Raw genomic sequence first — 20,584 nt, 5'->3', positions numbered from 1 at the left:
ACTCAATATTTATTTGCTGTTTATTTGGTGTCTTTTTAGCCAAAAAAATGTACCCATGATTATGGCTACACACCTAACGGATGTTTATCTTGGGGTTTTCTGCTTGATATTGAAATGGCTTTATGTTTATTTTTGAAGTTGGCAAACTAAGTTTGGTCTTTGTATCAATTTCAATGCATACAAAGTTAGGTCCAACCTCAGCTTTATGTGTCAGCTTTTGCATGCTATCAAACTTACTTGTAAACAAGTATAAAACTACAAGAGAACAAAAAGAATCATCAATTTTATTTCACTGAACAGAACTCGTTTTGTAAAACTTTACATGACCTTAAAGGTGTCTACTTGTGGCAGAAGACCAGTTGAATTCAAACCTTTACTTTACAGGTGCTCGAATGCAGAACAGAAAGTCCCAGTCACAGTTGGTGTGTTCAAGAAAGAAACCAAGTCGGCAGAAGAACAGAAAAAGGAAATTTTAGAGGTAATTTTTATATTTATTTTAAATTACTTTGTCTCTCATGGTATCCAGGAGGAGAATTAGGATCTGGGGCTATAACTACATAAGGTGCACAAAAGATGCATATTGGAACTGCAATGATCTTATCTATCTTTTTGATTCCTGGACTCGCCTTGCCTCCTTTGGTGATAGGGCCTTCTCTATTCTTGCCCTCGCCTCTGGAATTTTCTGCCTCAAAGTCTGAGAGATACACAAGACATTTCTCACTTCCAAAACTCCCTTAAAACACATCTTTTCAGACTGGCCTATGAACACATTGGAGATTTCTTTTATTGACATGGACCGGCGCCTTTAAATGTTTATACAGAGAAAGTGCGCCTTTCAAATGCTGTGTTTTATTTATTATTTATTTATTGTCTGATTATCCCCCTGTTTTCTTTACAATTTGCCAGTAAGTTGATCAACCATTTGGAACCCTCAACTGCATCAAACGCTCAAAATGTGTTGCATCACAATTCATCTCTGTTCTAGAACAAAATGCACAATTTACAGCTCTGTACAAGTCCTTAAAAACTTTCAAATTTTTGAGTGTAAGTAAAGTTTTAATAGTATTGTTAGACTTATAAGAAGTGGTTATTTAGCACATCTTATTTTCCTTTTATTGCAGGACATCAAAAAGAAGCAAGAAAAACTAGATAAAATTCAGGTACGTCTTTTAAACCATTAATTACCGGTATTGACTATTTTTATTTTGGGACATATAACCAGCAACTCAGCCCCCCCCCCAATAATAATAACAGTTTTAAGCCCCTGCCCAACCCGCCCTACCCCAACCTAACCCAACACAGCCCCGTTGCAATAATAACCAGATTTGTATAGCGCCATTCCATCTAGATAATGGCGCTCATTAAATCCACCAAGAGGGGACTTCTGTTCGAAGATTATTTTTTAGAAAAGTAGAAAAGTGGCCTCCCAAATCTGTTACCAGTAAAAAAAAAAGAGAGGAACAGCAGCTGCAAAAGCAGAACTACAATAGTGGAAGATCAAATATCTTTTTGGATTTGCATTTGGGGAAACCATGTATGTAATCACACAATATGCATCCAACTTATGTTTATGTAAAACAGCACGGCCTTTATGTTAAAATGTTGTGATCGGCAAATAATAAACAGATCTAGTATGGTTTGCCTGGAGTTAAGATTTGCATTTTTGGGATAATTCTTCAGAGAAAGCGAGGTGGTTCAGAGGTGTTTACCATATCAGATGATGACGAACCTCACGAGACCCACCAAGACAAAACCAGGAGGGTTAGATTTAGTTTCACAACCACCACTGCTCCTTTAACCCTGTCTCAAACTTGCTCTTTAAATACGCGATTATTTGTGTTTCATTTTGTTGTTTTGATTTGTTTTTTCAAAATTTGTCATTTCATTTTTGACATTCTATCCATTAATACATACTACTTGTTGTGGTCCCTGCCTCGTTGTGGAGATTGTCTCCTAGACCGAAACAGAACCAGGAGGGTTAAATTTAGTTTTTTCAACCACCGCTGATCCTTTAACCCTGTTTATGATTCCATTATTTACTCTTTAATTATGTTATTTTGATGTGTTGTTTGGTTCAATGTTTCAGTATTTTTCATTTTTGACATTCTATGCATTTTATCCAACCTCATACAGCAAACCTGTCAAATTAAGTTGATCCTGTTCATGTGAAACCAGGAAACTGCTCATATTTTGTCAGGGATTGTGGCTGGTTCATATGTGTGCTGTTTTCTATTGATGATTGGGGTTCTTGTCCTGTTTTTTCCATTTTCCCCACAATATTTCAGGTGGAAATATTTCTATGCAGGATAATCAGCCAGCTTTTGTATTGAAATTCATTGAACTTTTAATATTATTTTAATCATTTAGTGTGTTCAAAAACTGGGGCCAATTTCATAGAGCTGCTTAAGCAAAAAATTTGCTTAAGCACGAAAATAGCTCGCTTATTTTACACATGTTACTGGCCAAAATTTCCTGCCATATACATTGCTTATGACTAGTATTAAGCTGTTGTTTACTTAGCATTACAATTGAGTGGAGTCTTGGCCGGTAATCTGATTTTACTAAGCAATGAAATTTTTGCTTAAGCAAAAATTTTTGCTTAAGCAGCTCTATGAAATTGGGCCCTGGTGACAACAAAAACGTTTGTGAGATGATCTTAATTGCATCACATTGTAGCTTAAGCTACTGCTGTGAAAAGGAGCTATTTCATTTCTTTTTAACAGTCTTCATTGTTATTTTAATATTGAGACCAAAATGAAACATCTTGTTTTTATTTAATCGGGGCAGCCACAATAAAGCCAAAACAAATGGTTAAATTCTTTTGTCAGGCATCTTGCAGGGATTAAATTGTCAACTTGTTCTTTTTTTTGTCTGCTCTACTTTGTTCACATCCATTTGTGACTTCCTTATTATTTATTGACATTTAGTTCCTCATGCAAGGTCAATAATGTTAAATCAATGTACACAAGGTTGGCTGTTTTTATTCACCAGACCTGCCTGACTAACAGCGATTAAATTGCCAATTCATTTTCATCTCATGTACTCTGTAACATGTTGATTTACTTGTTATTTATTGACATTTATTTCCTCATGCAAGGTCAAAATGTCAAATCAATGCATCACAAGGTTGTGCTGTTTTTATTCACCAGACTTGACCACAGCGATTAAATTGCCAACTCATTTTCATTTCATGTACTCTGTAACACTGTTACATTATTGATAATTTCCTTGTTACTTATTGGCATATTTCCTTTCCTCGTTCAAGGTCAAACCAATACATGAAAGGTTATGCTGTTTTTATTCACCATACCAGAACAAAGCAATTCAACTGCCAACTCATAGTTATGTCATGTTCTCTGTTTGTAACATTATTGTTGATTTCCTCGTTTTTTATTGAGAGTTATTTCCTCATGTACTTGTAAGCTGAAATCAATGCATCACAAGGTTCTGGTTTTTTTTCACTTTACCTGACCACAGCAATTAAATTGGCAACCCATATTTATCTCATGTACTCTGTATCATTATTGTAATTTATTGACAGTTATTTCCTCATCAATTTATCATAAAGTTATGCTGTTTTTATTCAAAATACTGAATAGACCTGACTACCAGTTTGAATTGCCAACTCATTTTTATCTCATGCGCTAAGAACATTATTGATGATTTCCTTGTTATTTATTTACATTTAATTCCTCTATGAAGGTAAAATCAATGCATCAAAAGGTTATTATTATTATTTTTTCCCCAGACCTCGCTGCCACCATCCAAACCACCTAAACCAATTGGCAAAGCATCTCCGGTACAAAGCTACAAAGATAAGGTAATAAAATGCGAGATTTTTTTTCAGCTTTGCCTCCTCAATAATATCACTGAAACCACTGTGAGTGCAATTTCAAGACATGCTGGGGATCAGGGCTCAAATTGGGGGGGGGGGGGTACCCACAAGATGGCAAGAGTTTTAGACAGCTCGGAATCTTTACTGGACCAGGTTTTTATTTACATTGTGTGAGACACAAACTAAAATTATGATCATCTTTTCTTTTTTAGACAAAGATGTTGAACTGGCAAGACCACTGGACTTGTCCCATCTTGAGTTTACTGGCCCAACACTAAAATCACTGGCCTTGGGCCAGTGGTGCAGTGTATAAATTAAGCGATGAAGATTCAATTGTTACACACATAAAATTTACTACAGGAATACAAAATGTGAACAAAGTTTGAAAGAGTTGCTTCAGCACATAATTAAGCTGAGCACAAAACAACCACTAAGGTTGCCTACCAAAAAAAGACTTTGCCAAGCGTTCCAAATGTGACTGATTTTCTGCTATTTTTTGCTCAGATGAAATTGTCATGGAAATCATTAAAACCACTAAACAATATGAAAGCACAAGTAAACAAGCTGATTAAATATAAAAGAAAACACACTAATAAAAGTAAAATGATTTAAAAAGTTGGCAGGTTATACGAGCACTATACACCCTTGGCCAAAATTCTAATATCACTGACAACCACAGATTTTTTTATAATACTTGTGCTTTGTACAATTTCTTTCTCTTTAGCCTGTCGGGAAGGCTTCTCCAGTTGTTAATCAAGCTAACAGAAGGTTCTCTACCCCGCCGGCAACCAGCAGTAGGCAATCCTCAGCCTCAAACAGCAGATACGCTACCACACAAGCTGCCAAATATGAAACTAAGAAAGCAACTCCTGCTGTGGTGCAGAAAAAACCTGCTGCGAAACAACAGGTAAAATCTTTTCATCCGAAATCTCCAAAAAAGGTTTTATCTATACACAGGTTGATCCAATGCAAGACGATGTGTTTGTTGTGCTGTTGCTTTTTTTTTGGTTTTGCTGTACTATGGACAGGGCCCCATTTCATAGAGCTGCTGAAGTACAAAAAGTGTGTAACAAATCTATGCTTACCAAAATAAGGTTACCAGCCAAACTACCATGCCACAAGTACAATTTGTGACCGGTATCATAAAAAATGTTAAGCGATATTTTCTGCTTAAGCAGCTCTATGAAATTAAATTTAGAACTTGAATTTGATGCTTCAACCTTGACACCCTACACATCTGCTGTTGGTATTACTGCACTCCTCAAAGTAGCCGGTATTTGTTCACTAAAATTTGCTCTTTACTTTTCAGAGAGCACCTCCAGCTCCTGCAGTTAAGAAACCTGTTGCTACTAAGAGGCTCAGTAGTAAGCCATCGTCAATTGACACAACCAGCAGTGAGGTAATGTTAGACTTGGAACTCTCTCTTTGGACAGTCGGCAGAAAGTTCTATCCAGACAATCAGTCGGTCCTTCCATGGCTAAACAGCCCAACTCGAAAAAAATACATGTGAAAAAGCAAGCACATAGATAAGCTGCTTTAGCAGCACAAACACAACAAAACTGTAAAAAATGTGGAGATAGGACATTTTATCTTCAAACCATACATAGTATGCCTTTGAAACTTTGAAATGAAAAAAAAAGCGCCCTCAATTAACCCGGAAATATCGTATATTAAAAAAGAAAAAAGGACAATGACGATGATGTTTGTAAGTGAAATCATTAGTTATCACTTGGCAATGATGAAATAATTCTTCACTTTGATCTGTAAATTAATGTAGAAGAACCAATAGCTGAGCCACATGATTATTGTCTAATAAGTGTTGTTTTTATCAATGGTGACTTGGGCCCTAAATACATCCACTGCATCCACAGTGCTTATTTATTATACATCCATTTAAGGACACTATCAAATTATAATGTTATTTATTCCCAATACAATCAGTTAGAGGTACTGGACACTATTGGTTATTACTCAAAATAATTGTTAGCATAAAACTTACTTGGGTAACAAGCAATGGAGAGCTGTTGATAGTATAAAACATTGTGATAAACAGCTCCCTCTGAAGTAACATGGTTTTTGAGAAAGAGGTTATTTCTCACTCAATTAATAAAAGACTTCAGCTGAAGCCTTTTGTTATGAATCTGAAAGCACACAAAAGAATGCAGAGTTTTTGTCTTTCATTGTTCTCAAATTCTGCAAATTCGTTGACCAACTGAACCCAAATTTTCACCGATTTGTTATTTTATGGGTATGTTGAGAAACACCAAGTGAGAGTACTGGTATTGACAATTACCAAAAGTGACCAGTGCCTTTAAAATAGTGTCATTAATAAATTAGCTCCTGACTAAATATTTTGATTTCAAATTTTTTTGTCTTTAGGATAAATCCCCCGAACCTGCCAAGAAAAGGAGGCTGACTGTGAACTCTCAATCATCGGCAGATGAAGAGATGGAAACAGACTCGACAGTAAACAGCTCCTCATCGGAGGCAGATGTGCCATCTTGCAATCTACAACTAGAGACTGAAAGTATGGGTCTTATTTTTACGATTAGTATTTTAACTTGGAGGGGGTAGGGTCTTTGCTAAGGCTACTAGCTACTTGTATTAGTCTGACCCGCCTACTGACTTTCCACAACACAACTCATAACTTGCATTCCAGTTCTGACAGATCTGCATTATTTATTCCTAGAAGTAAACACCATGGGAGTCTTTTGAGACGCTGGAGGTAGCAGACATAACAGTCCCTTTTTGCAGCTTAGTATTGCTCCCGTATGTCTGAGAATGCGCACTACTGGCAAGAACTGTTGAAACAGGACTTTCCAAATGTCTCCCATTGTGGTGAACGCTCCTTTTCTGTTGCAGCGCCCAGGATATGGAACAGTCACACAATATCAGACAATCACCTACAATACAGACTTTTAAGATGTCACTCAAATCTCACCTGTTTACTAGAGCTTACTGTAATAATATAATAATAATATTTATTCGGGCAATCACATTCAAGCACATATACATACTTTAAAAATATTTAAGAAAACAAAGTAAAACAACAGTGGGGTGCCCAGGAGAGCATAAAAGTTAAAAAAATAACTGTCGCCAAAAGGCGTATGTCTCCTAGTAGGGCGCCATGAGCAATCATCGTTGGAATATGGCGCCATATAATATTTACGATTGATTAATCGATTGATTGATCGATTGATTGATTGATTGAAAGGGTTACTCCACAATTTAAGCAGTAATGTACACATTCTTAGATCCAGAGAGTTGGTTTCAGGGTATAATAAGATCTTGTAGTGAAAATGGTGTAAAGTTTAAATTCATAGAATTACCACATGAACTGTTTTGTGTAGTCAGACACAGGGAAATTTTAACATTTGTTTTCCTAAGCTAAGTTTATAATAATAATAAAACGAACATTTATATTGCGCAGTTACCTATATAAATATACTCTACTGCGTTTCACAAAACGCCATAAAGATTCATCTGAACAGAAGTAGGATTTTTAACCATGCATGGTGGGAGTATAATTAGATGAGGATTGCAGTAGCACCATGTGTAAATCTCTTTTGAGTAGTGGTGGTTCTGGGAAAAAAAACGGTGGTTGATTAGTATGCTCCGATTGTCTTCAAGACTAAACCTAAAATATTACATGAAACATGAAATAGCAAATTAATCAATTTGTAAATGCTAATTACAATGTACTCTTTCCCAAAGATGTTGGTAAACAGGTGGAGGCTTTTGTTGATGGCAAGTGGTATGCAGGCAAGGTCGTCAAAGTCTTTCAGAAACCTGGAGGCAGCGTCATCAGGTGGAAGGTCAAGTTTGATCTCCATCCTAAAGACAAATACGACAAGAGGTAATGAACAAACCCATGCTGACATTTTATAAAAGGTTCAGACATGACTGGTAATGTTTTTTTTAAAAAGCAGTGGACACTATTAGTAATTGTCAAGGACTAGGCCTCACAGTTGGTGTATCTCAACATATGCATAAAATAACAAACCTGTGAAAATTTGAGCTCAATCAATCGTTACTTCTTTCTTGAAAACTACTTCACTTCAGAGGGAGCTGTTTTTCACAATGTTTTATACCATCATCCTCTCCCCATCACTTGTCATCAAGAGAGGTTTTATGATAATAATTATTTTGAGTAATTACCAATAGTGTCCACTGCCTTTAAGAACATGTAGGTGCACATAGGATTCAAACTGCCTCTAGCCTGGGGGGGGGGGGGGGGTACCTCGGTGGCTAGTGGTAAGACATCTGCTCTAGCAATGCAAAGGCTGTGGGTTCGGGAAAGTACTGAGCAGGCCTGATACTTCACTGAGGCAACAAGGTGATTGCCCCCAAGCCCTCTGGTCATTGCCTTGGTGCCCCTGAAATGCTCCAGTAGATATTTACAACTTCCTTATAGGGTGCCCTAGGAAATGCCTTGGTGCCCTTGCTCTAGTTCAAAGACAAAGCATACAGGCCTGATCGATTATACAGTTCTTAATGCACATCGGTGTAAAGGGTAAATAATAAATTATAACATGTGCTATAAAAGTGTCAACCATATTGGGTTTCTTATTTATTTATTAATCTTTTGCCGAAATCAACATGCTCATTCAAACATGCACAAAACATATACAGTTATTTAGTGTTTTCTTCAAGATCCTTATAAATTGTTTACAATGTGGGTTGTATGATATGTATGTCTTGGAAAGATGAAATAATTTTTTTTAAATCGATGTTTCATACTTAAAAGGCAATCAGTAATTCTTTGTTAACACCTTGATTTCTAATTTTGTCTGCAGTTATGATAAAGACAGTAAAGAACTCAGATTGGCGACCCCCTCTAATGAACTTGAAGAAGAAGAGTTTTCAACAACAATACCTGAAGATACCTTGCCGAAAATATCAGCCCCGACCCATGAACCTGCTGTTCAGAAAGTAACTCCCACTACAACAACAAAAGTCAAACCAGTAGCGTCCCCTCCATCCACACCAACAAAGACGGTCAGTCCTCCCGCCAAGACGGTGGACCCTCCTAAAGCTACAGTTACCCCCAATGCAAATGTGCCAGTCAAGAAGGATGATGTGGAAGAGGAACAGATAAAAGAAGACAAGGCAGAAGAACAGATAAAAGAAGACAAGGCAGAAGCTGTGATGGTTTCCAAGGATTCCAAGAGTATCCAGACAGTCTCGTCAACCGTTGAGAATAAACTTGCCATGGGATATAGGTACCTATTGAGTTATTTTACCTCGGATTCGAGAAAATTGTTGCAAGTCGTTAGGAATTTAGGAAGAGCACTGGATTCAAACTCTGGTGTTCCTGATCAGCAAAGTGTGGGTTCGATCCAAGTCGTGTCCTTAAGCAAGACACTCAAGCTTGATTTTAATAATAATAAAGACTTGTAATGCGCACTTATCCACCCTGCTGGGTGTTCAAGGCGCTGCTTCATCCTTTGAAAGGGATGTAAAGCTGTTAGTCCCGTCCCGCTTCCTTTGGCAATTTCTATTCCTGAATAATGGCACCTCGGGGATTATAAACACTACTTGGACAATCATGATACAAGTAACAAAGTCCAGAGTCAATACTAAGCCTGGAATAAATGTTTCTTTCTTCTAAAAGTACCACTACCAGATTTTGTAAATGTATTGACAAAAAGGGAGACCGCCAACATAGTGCTAGATAACTTGGTGGGTAGAGCGGCATCACGTTAATCCGGAGGTCATTGGTTCCAGTCCCGCTCTAGTCAATTTTTCTTTGTTCAACCCCCAAAACATTTTGTTTTCATTACAGGAAATGTCTACGCTATTTCTTGCCGCCACAGTGGCCAATGAACAAAGAAATGATCAACAGCCTTTCTCTAGATCAGCTTTGTGATTTCTCGCTGGACGATTTCTTTGACCAATACGAGAAGGGACTTCGAAATGTAAGTAGCTAGATTAAACTGTCATGAAAAAAATTGTGTGACTTGATAGGAGCTTTGCCTTCTATCAAGGTCTTGATAGTTAATCAGAATTGTCCAGTCAGTTGAGGTTTGCGGTAGCACCATGTGTAAATCCCTGTTGTGTAGTGTTGGTTCTGAAAAGAACCAGTGGTTTACAACTCTGTCAGACCAACACTACTCAAAAGAAATTTACACATGGTGCTACCTCGAATCTCACCTGATTATACTCCCACCATTCCAAGTTCATTTGGGGTAACTCCGTCTGTGGTTTGTCAAGTAAGTTATCAACTTGTTTTCCCCCAGCTTGTTGGAGGTTTTCAGGCAGAGGCAGCCGAGAAAGCCAGAGAGACTGAAGCCACCAAACTTAAACTTGTTGAACTCAGAAAACTCATTTCTCAACTACTCAGGTCAATTAACGATGTAAGTATTCCCTTTTTACTGCTCCTGACTCCCCATGACTTGACAGAAATGGGGTTTGATGTAATTGAAATCACAACTTTTCAATTGGCAATGATGAAATAATTCTTCACTTTGATCTGTAATATTAATGTAGAAGAACCACTTAACCTGAGCCACAAGATTATTGTGCAATTTGCCCTTTCTTATATCATTCCCTGTGTGTAGAAAACCATAGTTTTTGCATAGAAGTGCCCTTTACTTGAGAAAAATAGTCATGCCCCCTCAGGAAAAAGGCAATTGATCATAACCAGATACACACCTATGTTCCGACACCCTTGATGTATTTTCCATTTCCGAACCCTAACCCTAACCCAACCATAGCATGTATAATCAAGAGAGGGTTGTCGGAAAATAGTGGTGTCAGAATATAGAGCAGTCGCCATCACAACCTACTGGCCTTTTTTTGCGCATATCCTATGGTTGTATTATAGAAATTTTCTTTTGTAAAAAATGGTATCCCCAACTTTGTACCCTGTATCATGTGTGTTTATTAAGCAGCTAGCATTGTAGTGGGCTAAACCACCAACATGTACCACTTTTGCAAAACTTGAAAATAACTTTTTAATAATCTGGTATTAGGTTGATGTTGTACTTTTGTTTTTTCTTCATGGTAAAGGAGATTGTTGTGACTGATACGGGTGGGGAGGAAGTGGACCTCATGCTTGCTGCTTGTGTAAAACAAGCCATGCAGGACGAATGAACTGTTAATTCTACACAATGATGACTACTATATAATTGAGACATATTTGCCAAGTCCTGAAGGAAACATGTCATAGTGGAGTTGCAAGTTGAATTTGGAAACCTAGGATTGTCCAAAATAAGCGATAAAGGGTCTTGATAAAGAGTTCAACATTACTGCAAGGAGATTTTCATAATGCATTGTTCCTGTCAAACAACTACATTTGATGAAATTGTAGCCACCAGGGTACATGCAGAGAGATGGTTGCAGCAGTGGGATTGATCGAGATGTGAAAAGCAGTCCCTGCAGCCCAATAGGCAAAAATATATATGTTCCCTTTAACTTCAACAAATGAGACTTGAAGAGGTTCAGAACCTCAAATCTTTGGTGCCAAGATGATTAAGCCGTTGCCAAAAGGATTACAGTAAGAGCTTTCAGGAGTTGTTGCTGACTACGGATCATGCACAAGTATTGATAGGTGTCCCTGCAGCTCAAAATGAAAGGAAACATGTATGTATGTATGTATATTCCTGTTACCTTCTGCAGACTAGACTTTAAGTGGTTTAAAACCTGCAATCTTGATTGCCAAGTTGATTAAGCTGTTGCCTAGAGGATTACAGTGATAGCTTTCAGGAGTTGTTGATGACTACGGATAGTGCTCTAGTAATGATAGGAGTCCTGACAGCTCAAACAGAAAGGCAAAATATATGCATGTATGTTCCCTTTAACTTCTGCAGACTAGACTTGAAGAGGTTCAGAACCTCCAATCTAGAGTTCCAGAAGGACCTAAGCTTTTGCGAAGAGTATTTAAGCAGTGAGGGCTTTCATGTGTTGTTGCTGACTACAGATCATCCTCCAGTAATCATAGGAGTCCCTGCAGCTTAAATAGAAAGGCAAAATATATGCATGTATGTTCCCTTTAACTTCTGCAGACTAGACTTTAAGAGGTCCAGAACCTCCAATCTAGAGTTCCAGGAGGACCTAAGCTTTTGTGAAGAGTATTATAGCAGTGAGGGCTTTCATGAGTTGTTGCTGACTACAGATCATGCTCCAGTAATCATAGGAGTCCCTGCAGCTTAAATAGAAAGGCAAAATATATACATGTATGTTCCCTTTAGCTTCTGCAGATTAGACTTTAAGAGGTCCAGAACCTCCAATCTAGAGTTCCAGGAGGACCTAAGCTTTTGTGAAGAGTATTATAGCAGTGAGGGCTTTCATGAGTTGTTGCTGACTACAGATCATGCTCCAGTAATCATAGGAGTCCCTGCAGCTTAAATAGAAAGGCAAAATATATGCATGTATGTTCCCTTTAACTTCTGCAGACTAGACTTTAAGAGGTCCAGAACCTCCAATCTAGAGTTCCAGGAGGACCTAAGCTTTTGTGAAGAGTATTATAGCAGTGAGGGCTTTCATGAGTTGTTGCTGACTACAGATCATGCTCCAGTAATCATAGGAGTCCCTGCAGCTTAAATAGAAAGGCAAAATATATACATGTATGTTCCCTTTAACTTCTGCAGACTAGACTTTAAGAGGTTCAGAACCTCCAATCTAGAGTTCCAGGAGGACCTAAGCTGTTGCCAAGAGTATTATAGCAGTGTGAGCTTTCAGGAGTTGTTGCTGACTACGGATCATGCTCAAGTATAGACAGGAGTCGGTGCAGCTCAAATAAGAGGCAAAATATTTGCGTGTATGTTCCCTTTAACTTTTGCAGACAAGATTTTAATAAGTTCAAAATCTCCAATCTCGAGTGCCAAGAGGATTATTGCTGTTAGAGCTTACAGGAGTTGTTGCTGAATATGCTACAGTGATGATAGGAGTTTTCATTTTCTTTGATGGATATGTACTGGAATGAAGACTAGCTGATTGAGACGTCTTGTGGCTGTACACAATGTAGATGGTGCATACAAATTGTCATTGTGTACTGAAATGAAGAATAGCTAACTGGAAGATACAATACCTAGATGGTTGTCTAGATGGTGCCTATTGTCATTCAATCAGGATCTTTAAATCTTGGAAGTTGTGTCATTCTCAATGAGCCTTTAATATAATACACTGAGGAATTTCAAGACTGTAGCCCAACTTCAAAGATTTGGTTTAAGCAGAGAGTCTACTTGGCAGTTGTCTCCAAAGGAAAATCAAGCGTGGAGTGAGTCGCAGGCAAAACAGGCGCAAGAAACGGCATAATGTTCTGCGTCAACAGCAGCTCTATAAAATAAGGCTCAAACTACCAGACCTAAACTTGCATCACATTCCCTGCTTCGCTGGTCTTCACAAAATGTAGACCAAAGACACATGTCTGGTGTTGGTTGCACTGGCCTAGTGTACTTTCAATTTGATGTGTGTACATTTCTAAGCAATTTCATCCCTGCAGTTGTGTGTTGAGTGTTCAGTGTTGAATTTGTTGCAATTTCAGAACCTTTCCCAAAATGTTGTTTTTTTACAATGTGTTGAAGCAGAAGTTCGTTTTGCTCTTAAAATCTGATAATACGGCTGAAATGGTTTTTATTTGTATTTGTTGTTGAAAAACTTGTGGGATTAAGACATGTAGTTTAATTTGTTTTGCGTAAGCATCTTTTGTCTGGTCTTGTAGGAACTGGTCAAGACCATCTGTATTCACATTGTCTCGTTGTCAGGTGTGGCTAAAAAGGTAGGCTACCTCGACTGTTTGGTTGTTCTGTGCAGGTTTCTTCAGTCCGTCAATGAAGCGTAACCTTGTGTCTGTCAAATCTCAACTTAACATAATTGATGTTCTTGGAGGGGTTTTGGGATGAAACTGTTCATGTACTTGTTGAAAGTTCAATGCATGGAGTGAATCTCTTGTCGGCTGTTACAGTGGTTATTTTGTTTGGATACTGTGACATATACAAATGTTTCCGTCATGGCTTGTGAGGGTACTACAAACAGTTGATGTGTGAATGTTGTGGGTTGTATGAATGTTGGATACAACAGATTTTTTAAAGTGTTTTAGGATGGAATGTCATGCATTGTATTTGTTTGCAGATACATGTAGCTTCAGCATGCCAAGACTACTTAACAGTAATTTTTAGTATGTTCATCTATGTTAAGCATTACTTACTCAAACTTTTTTTTTACATGATATTATCAGTATGATATCAGGCCTAGATCTTTATTATTTTAGAGACACTATGCAGCTTTCTTTGTTATAATTATTCGCTTCTGTGCTATGGCAATCATTCCTAGAGATTAGTTCTTATTTCTTCAGTTTATTTGGTTACATTAGTACATGTTTGAATGGGTAAACGTTAATGTTGGTGTGCATGATACAATAGTGAAAATTGCCAAAATGCCCTTGCCATATGCCTTGGTATGCACATTGGCCCATCATTTTTAATACATGTACTCCACATAATACAAGTGTGTTACAATAATCCAAATGACAATGACAGTGGAAATTCTCAGTGTTTCATTCAAAGGGACCAGACTGTTTTTGTAGGTAAGCCTCAGTTTTGTTACATTAGGTTTAATGGGTGGGAAACCAGATGACAGCACAATGTTTGGTCTGTTACCTTGTCTCTTTAAATTGGAAGAATGAAGCTCAAAGCCAAATTCTAATCGTTGTGGTTTTTGCTTATTCGATACAGCAATACTTTTTTGTGTGAAAATGGCCAGTAGCAAAAGTTCTTTGAACTGATGCAATACCATGCAACACTTCAGTTGTTTTGTCTGTCTTATCATGTGTTAGTTTGCAAAATAACATGGTTGTGGCATATTCTGTCGATAAGCTGTTCTGTTTTTGTTCTAGTTTGCTTGTAATATGCTTATTAGATTATTAGCTAAAACGCATGCATCGCCGTGTAGAATTACAGTTCTTTTTTTATTTTAAACTGCAGATTTGTTGCTTATCATTTTAACAGAAACTCTTTAACGATATATTTATTTTTGTATGCATTTTGTATTGTGTGATTGTTTTGTCAATGTGTGCTGTTTGTCAATTTGGTAAGATTTAGTAAAAAGAACAACAATTGTCAAGTTGGTTCAGTCCAAGTCTGTGTTCAGAAGTTATCAAGTTCAGTTATCATGCTTTGCTTGTTTAAAATTAAAGAGCTGTGCAGAATTGTGTTTTTTTAAGAGCTTGCTCTTTAAAACAGTAGGCCTAGGTTCATTTAGCAATCTTGTTGCTATGTGTTAACTATTATTTTTTATTATCACTGTGAAGACTTAAACAGATTCGTGCACATTTTGTAAACACTGTAAATAAAACAAGATTTGTATAATTATGACGACCTAATTTAAGAGTTGACTCTTGTTTTGTGTCCATGTTTGTGTGGACATCAGCTTGTGACGTGAAAAATGTTTTATGTTTTGTACAAACTAGTAGTCCCAGCCTATGTCTATACCATCCGCCCATGTAATAGTTAATAAGCAGGGCAGTTCTTTTCAGAACTGAGAAGTCTCCCGAGCACCTGAACAATCTACTCCGCGTTAGTAAAATAAAGCAAGACAGTTCTCCAAGAACAAACTCATTCTGGCAAGAAGATACGATACACTAGATACATGGTGTTACCACAAACCAAACGTACCGATACCTCACCATGCAATGCCTCAAATCCTATATTATTCGTACATACGTTTGCAAATCCCGTGAATTGCAAAAACCCCCAATGCAGGCATAACACTTTTCAGATGATCAGATGAACTCCTGTGTCCTCCCCCACCCCCTAGAGTGCTTCCACAGTGCAACTCCCTTTTCCGATGATTAAGAGGATCTCTTTTAAGATTTGCCTCCTCGTCTTATAACAGGGGCTACAGGATAATCTCAATATTTTAACTATTACCCTTTTATGACATTTTACGCTTAAATGTGCATTTTAGTAATAAATAATTCAAGTCAAAAATGCACATCTCATCGCGGCTTTTTCAGTCGGGAGTAGAAAACTGCCTGTCTGGGATAATGACATGCAAATGACCCCTTGTAGTCATCGGCGTAATTTCCCAATACGGTTTGTGCACAGTTCTCCAGCTTTGGCCAATTAAGGGCGCTCTTTTTCACATCAAATAGCCGCCCATGACCTCGTGTTTTTAAAATCGTGTTTCGGAGAATAACTTTGTTACGTTTTAATGTAAGGTAAGAGGTATTATACGTTTTTCTGTTTCCTATGGAATAAATCTACATTATTATTAGCACAATATCCTTCATGATTTTTTTTAGCTCCCAATAAACCTAACATACTTTACGGGACGGTATTAAACAGAGGTCAGTATAGAGTTCACAATATCGGGCGGATATGATTGGGGGTGTCTACATTCCCATCCTTTTGGAACTCTTTTCCCCCAATATATGCTTGAGTTGATTCTCGGTCACGCAAATAAAAGGCCAAAAAGGCACGAGAGGAGTCGAACCCTCGATCTTCTGTTTACGAGACAGACGCCTTACCACTAGGCCACCGCGCCACGTGGCTATTTGTGGACTGCCCCATTGTTAACCATAATCTGGCACAGTGTTTGAGCCACAGAAGGGTCGGCGTTTAAAATAAGAATTTTCAAAGATAAAAACAAAACTATGCATTTTTTTGTATTAACTATATGTCCCGATAACGTTTTGCATAGCAGAGAAAGGACCACATAATTATGGACAATGAACATGAAAGAACATTAAAAAGGCACGAGAGGGGGTCGAACCCTCGATCTTCTGTTTACGAGACAGACGCCTTACCACTAGGCCACCGCGCCACATGCGAATTTAAATCGCACAAATTATTAACCTTCTTTAACTTAAGAATCTGGCACAATGTTTGAGTCACAGGAATTAGGGTCTTGAAAAAAGTAAAACATAGGTCGGCATTCCCAGCCTTCGTTTTAACGAACGTTAGGGGCCTATCTCCCGATTATTTGTATGCATAGACAAAAGACCACGGTGTTTACCAGTTGCTCGAATTGGATAACGCAAATAAAAAGGCCAAAAAGGCACGAGAGGGAGTCGAACCCTCGATCTTCTGTTTACGAGACAGACGCCTTACCACTAGGCCACCGCGCCACATGACGTGATGTGGACTGCCCCAACTATCAACTTTCTTTAACGTATCTGGCAAAGTGTTTGGTCGAGGGATAAGAAAGTCGGCGTTTAAAAAAAAAACCTTCTACGAAACAGATGGGCCGCACTTCCCTGCGTTTTCATGAACCCTTCCCCCGATAACTTATTGAACATAATAATGTTGAGTTGATTCTTGGTTGACGCAAATAAAAGGCCAAAAAAGGCACGAGAGGGAGTCGAACCCTCGATCTTCTGTTTACGAGACAGACGCCTTACCACTAGGCTACCGCGCCACATGACGTGGTGTGGACTGCCCATAGAGCTATATACTTTTATATAGCTCCATGGGACTGCCCCAACTATCAACTTTCCTAAAGGGATCTGGCAAAGTATTTGGTTTAGAGATAAGAAAGTTGGCGTTATACAAATTAAAAAAAACAGTCTACGAAACAGATGGGCCGCACTTCCCTGCGTTTTTATGAACTCTTCCCGATAACTTATTGAACAAAATAATGTTTAATTGATTCTTGGATGACGCTAATAAAAGGCCAAAAAGGCACGAGAGGGAGTCGAACCCTCGATCTTCTATTTACGAGACAGACGCCTTACCACTAGGCCACCGCGCCACATGACGTGATCGCAACTGCCCCAACTATCAACTTTCTTAAACAAATGGATCTGGCACAGTGTTTGGTCTAGAGATAAGAAAGTCGGCGTTTAAAAAAAAACAAAAAACATTATACGAACCAGATGGGCCGCACTTCCCTGCGTTTTTATGAACTCTTCCCGATAACTTATTGAACAAAATAATGTTGAGTTGATTCTTGGATGACGCAAATAAAAGACCAAAAAAGGCACGAGAGGGAGTCGAACCCTCGATCTTCTGTTTACGAGACAGACGCCTTACCACTAGGCCACCGCGCCACATGACGAGAAGTGGACTGCCACAACTATATCAACTTTCTTAAATAAATGAATATGGCACAATGTTTGGTCTAGAGATGAAAGTCGGCGTTTGAAAAAACAAAAACATTCTACGAAACAGTGGGCCGCATTCCCTGCGTTTTTTATGAACTCTTCCCGATAACTTATTGAACAAAATAATGTTGAGTTGATTCTTGGATGACGCAAATAAAAGGCCAAAAAAGGCACGAGAGGGAGTCGAACCCTCGATCTTCTGTTTACGAGACAGACGCCTTACCACTAGGCCACCGCGCCACATGACGAGAAGTGGACTGCCACAACTATCAACTTTCTTAAATAAATGAATATGGCACAATGTTTGGTCTAGAGATGAAAGTCGGCGTTTGAAAAAACAAAAACATTCTACGAAACAGTGGGCTGCATTCCCTGCGTTTTTTATGAACTCTTCCCGATAACTTATTGAACAAAATAATGTTGAGTTGATTCTTGGATGACGCAAATAAAAGGCCAAAAAGGCACGAGAGGGAGTCAAACCCTCGATCTTCTGTTTACGAGACAGACGCCTTACCACTAGGCCACCGCGCCACATGACGTGATGTGGACTGCCACAACTATCAACTTTCTTAAACAAAGGAATCTGACACACAATTTGGTCTAGAGATGAAAGTCAGCGTTTAAAAAAACAAAAAACATTCTACGAAACAGATGGGCCGCACTTCCCTGCGTTTTTATGAACTCTTCCCAAAAATTTCTCGAACAAAATAATGTTTGAGTTGATTCTTGAATGACACGAATAAAAGAACAACAAAAAAGGCACGAGAGGGAGTTGAACCCTCGATCTTCTGTTTACGAGACAGACGCCTTACCACTAGGCCACCGCGCCACGTGAAGAGATGAGGACTGCCTGCCCCAATTGTTAACTTTCTAAAAATAAAAAATCAAGGTATTCTTCAAAGGAGAAAAATGAAACCAAAGATATTGGTCCTACTTTACCAAGCAGTTTTTATTTTAACTATATATCCCTGGTTATGTTTGTGACAAAATGCTTGAGTTTATTCTCGGATAACTTAAATAAAGATTTACCAACGGCACGAGAGGGAGTTAAACATTTTTACAAAGCTGCGTTTCCCAGCGTTTTTATGAACGTTGTCCTCCGGTAACGTATGCATAGAAAAAAAACCCAAAAGGGCACGAGAGGAGTGGAACCCTCGATCTTCTGTTCACGAGACAGACGCCTTACCACTAGGCCACCGCGCCACAAAACGGGTTGTGGACTACCCCATTTATTAACTTTGTTAACCAAAAGGATCTGGCACAAAAGTATTAGATCGAAAGATAAGTGTGTAACAATAATTGAGTCTTGGAACACGCAAATAAAAAGGAAAATAGGCACGAGAGGGAGGCGAACTCCCGATCTTTTGTTTACGAGACAAACGCCTTACCACTAGGCCACCGCGCCTTCCAGTGTTAAAGGCACAAATATACACGTCAGAACAAAACAAATTATGTGTTTTTAAATAGCCACTTTGGGGTGAAATGTTTATCAAAAATCTTTATCTATCGAAAGCTGATGTAGGCTTCTAACAAGTTTGTATTAGCATTAATTATAAGAGTGATTACTAAATGGGATTGTTTACTTTCCCTTGTATACATTATGCTTTGGTACTCTGCATAATATTATTTTCTCGCTCCCTCTACATTATATAAAACTAGAAAGAAAACAAGGACCGTTCATTTTCAATCAATACATTTTGAATCTATACAAAAGCACCATTGGTGCTTGGTATGTTGCATGGTGTACCGGGGTCTGCATTGTGTTCTGGGAATCTCAGGAATTCTGTATAGGATTATAGGGCCGGGTAATTACTGCTGTATACACGTAAGAAGGAGTGTGTTTAAGAACGGGAACATCTCCGGGGCCACCATCGGGCATGGTAAAAAGCTACTCTGCTCTCTTGAGCTTCCGACGAGGTCTCGACAAGGGAGTGTGTTAGACCATGGAGGTACCTGTCCTGAGTTTCGGCATTGCGTCGACACACACTTTTCCATGGGAGTTCCTACGCCGAGTTATATTCTTTCGTGAGTACGGTAGTTAATACTTGTGATTTGGCAGAAAACGTGAAGTAAAGTGTTTACAAATCTTCCGTGTACAGTGTGTATATGAAACTATTCTTTATGTGTGAAATAATGTAACAAGGGGAATACTGCGCGAATCGGAATGTCTTGTGGCTAATTTAATGAAACCCAGCAATGTTTAAATTCCCAAAATCGAGCAAGAAATGAAATTAACGGGGTATACGTTTCCGCTGCCCACCAGAGCAAAAGTTTATCCATGTGAAATTGAGATGTTGCAGGAGAGGCCTAAACGGCCAATAACAGTGACAACTATTAAAACGACTTTGTTGGTCGATTCCTAAGCAACTGAAATTTGATTTTTAATTTTGATTCCTTGCTTAAGGGCAATTCCATGGTCAGTCGCATTAAATTTTTCTGTGTCATTTCTTGATCTCTGTGCTAGTAGTTCTGTGTGAGAAATTATTTCCACGAAGTTTATAGACTGATTTGTACTTGACACCCAAGGCTTTGAATTGATGATATTAGAAATGATGTGGGCGTTGTGCTCTGGACGTTATAACGTTGTAAAAAGCGGTCAGTCGCATTACAAAAAAAGGACATGGTAAAAATACACTAGTCAAAATTCAAAAGTTTCCTCTAACTAAAAAACTTGCGAAAGTGTTACATGTAACACACTACTCTTA

General features: G+C 38.4%; 1 protein-coding gene and 9 non-coding genes across 10 annotated transcripts in view; 1 reads left to right on the top strand and 9 right to left on the bottom strand.

Moving 5' to 3' along the window:
- The window catches only part of LOC139939171 (ATPase MORC2-like), a 35,004-nt gene extending 19,855 nt beyond the window's left edge, over positions 1-15,149 (top strand). Inside the window, exons 16-26 of the mRNA XM_071934945.1 lie at positions 385-478; positions 1,122-1,160; positions 3,749-3,820; positions 4,560-4,742; positions 5,145-5,234; positions 6,215-6,362; positions 7,550-7,691; positions 8,632-9,057; positions 9,621-9,753; positions 10,075-10,191; positions 10,847-15,149. Coding sequence (XP_071791046.1) covers positions 385-478; positions 1,122-1,160; positions 3,749-3,820; positions 4,560-4,742; positions 5,145-5,234; positions 6,215-6,362; positions 7,550-7,691; positions 8,632-9,057; positions 9,621-9,753; positions 10,075-10,191; positions 10,847-10,930 — 1,528 coding nt within the window. The 3' untranslated portion in view covers positions 10,931-15,149. The remainder of the gene's footprint in view (positions 1-384; positions 479-1,121; positions 1,161-3,748; positions 3,821-4,559; positions 4,743-5,144; positions 5,235-6,214; positions 6,363-7,549; positions 7,692-8,631; positions 9,058-9,620; positions 9,754-10,074; positions 10,192-10,846) is intronic.
- A 1,101-nt stretch (positions 15,150-16,250) lies between these two features.
- Positions 16,251-16,321, bottom strand: Trnat-cgu (transfer RNA threonine (anticodon CGU)). The gene has a single exon. It is a non-coding gene; the product is annotated as a tRNA-Thr (tRNA).
- A 207-nt stretch (positions 16,322-16,528) lies between these two features.
- Trnat-cgu (transfer RNA threonine (anticodon CGU)) lies at positions 16,529-16,600 on the bottom strand. Its single transcript has one exon. It is a non-coding gene; the product is annotated as a tRNA-Thr (tRNA).
- A 232-nt stretch (positions 16,601-16,832) lies between these two features.
- Positions 16,833-16,904, bottom strand: Trnat-cgu (transfer RNA threonine (anticodon CGU)). Its single transcript has one exon. It is a non-coding gene; the product is annotated as a tRNA-Thr (tRNA).
- Positions 16,905-17,122: 218 nt separating this feature from the next.
- Trnat-cgu (transfer RNA threonine (anticodon CGU)) lies at positions 17,123-17,194 on the bottom strand. The gene has a single exon. It is a non-coding gene; the product is annotated as a tRNA-Thr (tRNA).
- Positions 17,195-17,455: 261 nt separating this feature from the next.
- Trnat-cgu (transfer RNA threonine (anticodon CGU)) lies at positions 17,456-17,527 on the bottom strand. The gene has a single exon. It is a non-coding gene; the product is annotated as a tRNA-Thr (tRNA).
- Positions 17,528-17,753: 226 nt separating this feature from the next.
- Trnat-cgu (transfer RNA threonine (anticodon CGU)) lies at positions 17,754-17,825 on the bottom strand. Its single transcript has one exon. It is a non-coding gene; the product is annotated as a tRNA-Thr (tRNA).
- Positions 17,826-18,047: 222 nt separating this feature from the next.
- Positions 18,048-18,119, bottom strand: Trnat-cgu (transfer RNA threonine (anticodon CGU)). The gene has a single exon. It is a non-coding gene; the product is annotated as a tRNA-Thr (tRNA).
- A 219-nt stretch (positions 18,120-18,338) lies between these two features.
- Trnat-cgu (transfer RNA threonine (anticodon CGU)) lies at positions 18,339-18,410 on the bottom strand. Its single transcript has one exon. It is a non-coding gene; the product is annotated as a tRNA-Thr (tRNA).
- Positions 18,411-18,636: 226 nt separating this feature from the next.
- Trnat-cgu (transfer RNA threonine (anticodon CGU)) lies at positions 18,637-18,708 on the bottom strand. The gene has a single exon. It is a non-coding gene; the product is annotated as a tRNA-Thr (tRNA).
- Between the last annotated feature and the right edge of the window lie 1,876 nt (positions 18,709-20,584).

Source organism: Asterias amurensis, chromosome 6, assembly GCF_032118995.1.
Source record: "Asterias amurensis chromosome 6, ASM3211899v1".
In the NCBI taxonomy this organism is placed as follows: domain Eukaryota; kingdom Metazoa; phylum Echinodermata; class Asteroidea; order Forcipulatida; family Asteriidae; genus Asterias; species Asterias amurensis.
The sequence above is the reverse complement of the archived record's forward strand: the minus strand, read 5'-3'. Positions and strand labels throughout refer to the sequence as shown.